This window comes from Trypanosoma brucei, chromosome 2, assembly GCF_000210295.1.
Source record: "Trypanosoma brucei gambiense DAL972 chromosome 2, complete sequence".
Taxonomy (NCBI): Eukaryota; Euglenozoa; class Kinetoplastea; order Trypanosomatida; family Trypanosomatidae; genus Trypanosoma; species Trypanosoma brucei.
In genome coordinates this window covers 80666-86684 of record NC_026735.1, presented here as the reverse complement: position 1 = coordinate 86684, position 6019 = coordinate 80666, and the positions used below count along the sequence as shown (strand labels likewise).

Sequence of the window (6019 nt, the reverse complement as noted above, 5' to 3'; positions counted from 1 at the left end):
ACACTAGACAGCGGAATATCCTGTTGGTATCGTTGCGTACAACGTAGTAACTCTATTATCTCAGGAATCTGTTCACGGTAGTGCCATGGTAAGAGCCTCCATGTTCTTTCGCATAGTTCTCACTTGTCCTCTTCTCCATTTGACAGCGCGTATAATCTACTCTCTTCTCTGCATTCTCTTTTATGATAATATTTCTGATCACTCCAACTCATTCTTTTTCACTCACTTACTCACATTACACTACTCACATCAATTTTAGTGCTCCTTTTTTCCTTTCTATTTTGTCCTCACAACACCCCTTATTATAATATTAGTATATACACACTCACAACAATTTTATATCATAATAATTAGTATAATAATTATTATAATAACCTTACCTAATACCCATGAGATAAAGAAAAATAACCTAATGGGAAAATCTTAGATTATCACTCATTTTTCATACAATATAACCCTATTACTTTACACCCATATAAAATGATCATACACATTTTATAAAAAGTTTTATAATTTCAAAAATTACGACTTTTTAAACGTTTTCACTTTTCATAAAACATTGTTAAATTATCATAAGTAAAAGAAAATGCTCGTAAATATTTTTAAAAAAGTAAATTTGCGTATAATCAAAAAATTGATCAAAAATGGTGTCGCAAAATTAATTATTGAAGCAAAAATGCAAGTAAAAGAGGAGCCTTAATTATGATTGAATTTCTGCCTGTGATGTATGTTGTTACCTTTTTCTATTTGGTTTCACTATCTTCTTGATTTTTGTGCTATCCTTTCTCTTTGGGTTTGCACTCTCCCTTCTCACCATCACCTTCCCATTTGCAGTTCTTCTCTTCACAGGTCTTTTTAGGATTGTTCTTCGTGCAATCTTTTATTTTTGCTGTGGTTTGAGTATCAGTGGTCTGCGTTGTCGTAGCCGGTGCAAGGTTTAATGAACATGCAGTGTACGCTGCTCCCGCTTGGTGTTGCAGTGTTTCTACCGCTTGCTTCAGCTGAGTCGCCTTGTGTACCACTGCAGTCGCTGCTTCCAAGTCATCTGCTGCTTCTAGCAGTGTGTTTACCCATTGTATTCCGGCCACAGATTTGCCTAGCTGCGTGTGGTAGTTCGCACATATTGTGGTCGTAGCAGCTGCACAGGCGCTTGTTGCTGTCTTTAAAAGTGTAAACCGCTAATTTTCTGCGGTTCTATCGGTGTTTCCCCGTCCGATTTGAGCAAAGAAAGTTCCTATTAAGTTGTGTATTAGGTGCGGTGTTACTTTTTTTTTGGCTTTGCCATCGCCTTGAAGGCTATCTCTATTGCTCACCATGCTGTTGCCGCATCACTAACCTTGCTTTTCCAAGTTTCCAATTGACTATTGAGGTTATTGCCGCAGGAATACCCGGAGGCTGCGCTGTTTTGTGTGCACAAACAAATTAGGTCCGCCGCTACAGATCATCATACGTCTGCATGGCCGTTGGCGGTGCTGCCACAAAGGTTGTTGCGCTCTGTAATTAACTTGTCCTTATCGAACGCTGCTTTCCCTGTCCCGAACGCTACTTCTGTCATCATTCGCTCAACATCGTTATCTTTCCTAGCTACTTCAGTGGTTGCCTGCTTGTATTGAGTCTGTAGGCTGATCCCTGTTGCTAAGAAGTGGTTAATTTGGGCGTTAGTTCTGTCACGTGCTATGCCTGGTTTTAGCCGTGCATATGGCTTAGTGTCGCCATTAGTCGTTTCTACTCCCTGGAGATGCCGGCCACCTCAATGTGGTGCCAGGGTCCAGTACCCCATCTCATCGGGGGAAGCCAAGAGCCACCAACGTTCCTTTCATGTGGAACACTGCTGTGCTCCGGCTACGGCATCATACAGCACAGGGATCAGCAGCGTCTTGCTGGGACACCGTTTTTCATTTGTCGGTCCCTGGGGACGTGCCAGCATGCCATTAGCAGTATCATCCGCGCTAAGATGCTGCTGTCCGGTGATGTGGAAGAGAATCCCGGCCCGTCATTGCGCGGGATGCAGTGGAACTGGGCTGGGCTATCTCAAGGAAAGAGATTAGCACTCCACAAAACCCTTGTTGATGAGCGGATCGCCTTTTGTCTGTTGAGCGAGACAAGGATGATGCCTGGAGAGGCGGCTTGCTTTAGCGTTGCTGGCTACCAACATCACGGAATAGCTCGTAACTGCAAAGGAGGTGGTGTATCAATACTAGTGAGGGAGGACCTACCAGTCGAGACCGGTATGGCCGTTGTTTGTCGCATTGAACAAGTGCATGCAACAATTCACCTTGCACGTGGAACGGCGCTGACCGTCACGTCGGCATACATCCACCAAAACACACCTTCACGGGAACTGACCTAGATACGCCTCTGTCAACTGACGGTGCCCAGCTCATCGGTGCAGACGCTAACGCACACGCGTTGGCATGGGATCGCGCGAGCCCACCAAATACCAAGGGTGAAACCCTCACACAGTGGTGCATTGACAACCAGTTTCTGGTCTGCAACACTGGTGAGTGCACCATGTACGCGCGCCACCACGGAGAGTCCACCCCTGATGTGACACTGTCAAGGAATTGCACAGTGTACACGTGGACATCGCTGTATTCTCCCGATAGCGATCACCATCACATATTTTTCGACGTTATCGTTGGAGACGACACAGATGCACTGAGATGCCCGCGGCTTCAAAAGCCCATGTACGCATGGCTAAAAGCTAACTGGAGGAATTTCCGTCTCAAGGTTGACGAGCTCTGCAGGAAAATTGGTAGAGAGAAGAACGTCAACACCCTGGAACAGAAATTGAGCTCCATTATCCGCATTGCGACGAAGGTCTCCGTCCCCCGTGGCTGCAGAGCAACGCCACCACATTGGACACCTGAGCTCGCGAAACTCGATGAAGAGATCGCTGGATGCGGACCCTCCCACCGAAGGGAAAAGTTGGTAGCCACGCGTAAGCAGATCCTGGACCGTACCACAAAGAAGAGATTGAGCACGCTATGCTCCAGACTTGCGGTGTCAGACCGCTGCAGTTGGCACATTGTCAAGAAGGTATATGCGCCACGAACACTAACCACACCGGCTGTACTTGTTGATAACGCGGCCATCACGGACTACCGTCAAGCTGAGAGGTTCAGTAAACTGTACTCGTCCCGCGCAAGAAGGCACCCCGACTCACACCCACCAGCACCCATAAAGACGATAGCGAGTGAGTTCAGTCCCATTATGATGGCTGAACTACGGAGATCGATCAAACTGCTACCGAGTGGATCCGCAGCCGGACCTGATTGCTTATACAACGAGGCACTACAAACATCTCGGTAGAACAGCGCTGAATGTTGTTCTGAGGCTATGCAATGAGAGCCTACGAACGGGAGTCGTGCCGCCTGCATGGAAGACTGGTGTTATCATCCCCATCCTGAAGGCCGGAAAAAAGGCGGAGGACCTCGAATCTTACAGGCCTGTGACACTCACGAGCTGTCTCTGTAAAGTCATGGAGCGCATAATTGCCGCGAGACTTAGAGACACTGTTGAGTCCCAGCTGACGCCGCAGCGATCAGGCTTTCGCCCCGGATGCTCAACGCTCGAACAACTCCTGCACGTCCGCGCTGCCCTCTGCCGCCCTACGCACCAATATCGTACGGGTGCTGTATTCGTCGACTACGAGAAGGCATTCGATACAGTAGACCACGACAAAATTGCGAGGGAAATGCACAGAATGAAGGTATCACCCCACATTGTGAAGTGGTGCGTATCATTTCTGAGTAAACAAACTGGCAGAGTGAGATTCAAGGAGAAGCTTTCCAGAAGCAGAACATTTGAGCGAGGAGTGCCACAAGGAACTGTCCTTGGCCCAATCATGTTCATTTTTCTCATGAACTCGTTGAGCCAACGCCTTGCAGAAGTGCTGTTACTGCAGCACGGATTCTTTGCAGACGATCTGACGGTGCTTGCGAGACACATAGAGAGGGATGTCATCAACCACACGCTGCAATGCGGTCTAAACGTGGTGTTACAGTGGTCAAAAGAGTACTTCATGTCTATCAATTGTAGCGAAAACAAAGTGCACACTCTTCGGGTGTATAGAGCGCCACCCCCTTACATTACAACTGGACGGCGAAAGAATAGGAGCTGACAGGACACCGAAGCTTCTAGGAGTAACATTCCAGTGTCTGCAAGGGATGGCAACACATGCGGCCGAAACGAGACGCAAGATGGACTTCAGACTACTGCAGATAACAGCCATCTCAGCTCCTACATGGGGGCCAAGACGACAAGTACTGAGAGCTTTTTATCTAGCACTCGTACAGGCACACACCATGTATGGCATTGAGGTATGGTACTGTGACGCTTCGGAACGAAGTCGCGACCTCCTTGCATCAGCACAACACAAAGCCAGTCGAATCATAGCTGGCATACCGCATGGGACGCGCAAAGAGAACTCTCTGCTGGAAGCAAACCTCCTTCCACTCAAGACGACCACTCTTGTGCGCAGTATGAAATTTATACTGATGTGTGAGTCACGAGGCGGATGTTTGCGCCGCAGTGCTGAGGAAGTATACCACAGCAAACATCTAGTCAGAGCCCTACATTCCCGCATCATGCGGTCCTACCCCCACCTCCGCATTGAGCCACGCGAGCACCCACTAGGGACATAGACGCTCCGCCACAGCTGCCGACCGCTATTTCACACGCAGATAAAGCCTGTGTGCGCTGATGACCCTGACGATGTCAAAAGGGAGGCTTCCGAAAAGTGGATTGCACGGCATTTTGCACGGAGGGGGAAGGAGCCACCGCGACTAGTGCACTACGAATTGTGGACTGATGGATCCGTGTCCCTCGGTGAGAAGTCCGGAGCAGCTGCCCTGCTCTATAGAAACAACACGCTGATTTGTGCACCCAAGACCGGAGCAGGGGAACTCTCATGCAGTTACAGAGCGGAATGCGTAGCATTAGAGATAGGACTGCAACGGCTGCTGAAATGGCTTCCGGCATACAGAAGCACACCGAGCAGGTTGTCCATCTTCACTGACTCGCTGTCAATGTTAACAGCACTGCAGACAGGCCCCCTAGCCGTAACGGACCCAATTCTAAGACGACTATGGAGGCTTCTGCTTCAAGTTCAGAGAAGAAAGATACGTATCCGACTGCAATTTGTGTTTGGCCATTGTGGCGTGAAACGGAATGAGGTTTGCGACAAAATGGCCAAAAAGGCCGCAGATTTACCACAGTTGCGAGACACATGGATCCCCGACATCATTGCTTATGCGAAGCAAATGCTTAGGTCGGAAGAAGTCCATGAGAACACTCATAGGTTTGGTATCACGGGCAACCACTTTCCAACAAAACATAAGGAAGAACTGACGAGGGAAGAAGAAACGGCACTGGCACGCTCTCGGGTTGGGTCTTCAAGACACTATGGATGGATGTTTCGAAAGATCAACCCGAGTGTGCCTCCACAGTGCCGATGGTATAACCCGCAACATGTAGCGATATGGCCAACAATACGAATACAAACAGCCCCACCTGTTGCGACACGCACCCTTCAGAGAACCTCCGAACCGACCAAATGTACGGAATGTGATGCCACATACCAATGCCGCTCGAGTGCTGTAACGCATATGGTAAACAAACATGGCTTTGTGCGAGCTGATGCCCTCCCGAGAATCAAATACGGCGATGCAACACCCGCAGTGGACATCCCCCGGGAGCCCCCTCCAGTGGTGGCGATCGTTCCTCTACCATCGAGCACACGAGTCCATATGAGACCGCAGGTGCTTCATTGTACCATCTGTGCCTCCAAATTTGCAGTGCCAGGCCGACTATTACACCACCTTAGAACAATACATGGCATAGGCAGCGGTAGTTGCCGCGTGAAAAGCGGGCGAGAGAACGAGGACTCATTGCAAGGAGATGGTAGCGTCCCAGCAGCGCCAGCCTCTCAGGATACACGGAAGCTGCCGTTTCAATGTGACCTGTGCGAGGCGAGCTTCGGTACACGTTCTTCCCTGTCAAACACAAGAAATTCAAA

The 6019-nt window shown here is 49.0% G+C and overlaps 5 protein-coding genes across 5 annotated transcripts in view; all 5 read left to right on the top strand.

Moving 5' to 3' along the window:
* Positions 1-1738: 1738 nt before the first annotated feature.
* TbgDal_II530 (hypothetical protein, unlikely) lies at positions 1739-2350 on the top strand (the record flags this gene model as incomplete). The annotated part of the gene is made up of 1 exon (XM_011773344.1): positions 1739-2350. The coding sequence occupies one exon, from the start codon at positions 1739-1741 to the stop codon at positions 2348-2350; it is 612 nt and encodes a 203-aa protein (XP_011771646.1).
* A 161-nt stretch (positions 2351-2511) lies between these two features.
* On the top strand, positions 2512-3312 carry TbgDal_II520 (hypothetical protein, conserved; the record flags this gene model as incomplete). Its single annotated transcript, XM_011773343.1, has 1 exon — positions 2512-3312. The coding sequence occupies one exon, from the start codon at positions 2512-2514 to the stop codon at positions 3310-3312; it is 801 nt and encodes a 266-aa protein (XP_011771645.1).
* A 169-nt stretch (positions 3313-3481) lies between these two features.
* TbgDal_II510 (hypothetical protein, conserved) lies at positions 3482-4123 on the top strand (the record flags this gene model as incomplete). The annotated part of the gene is made up of 1 exon (XM_011773342.1): positions 3482-4123. The coding sequence occupies one exon, from the start codon at positions 3482-3484 to the stop codon at positions 4121-4123; it is 642 nt and encodes a 213-aa protein (XP_011771644.1).
* Positions 4124-4169: 46 nt separating this feature from the next.
* Positions 4170-4646, top strand: TbgDal_II500 (hypothetical protein, unlikely; the record flags this gene model as incomplete). The annotated part of the gene is made up of 1 exon (XM_011773341.1): positions 4170-4646. One exon carries the CDS (start codon positions 4170-4172, stop codon positions 4644-4646), a length of 477 nt encoding a protein of 158 aa, XP_011771643.1.
* A 384-nt stretch (positions 4647-5030) lies between these two features.
* Positions 5031-6019, top strand: part of TbgDal_II490 (hypothetical protein) — a gene marked incomplete at both ends in the record, with an annotated part of 1143 nt that continues 154 nt past the window's right edge. Inside the window, one exon of the mRNA XM_011773663.1 lies at positions 5031-6019. Within this exon, the coding sequence (XP_011771965.1) occupies positions 5031-6019 (989 nt within the window).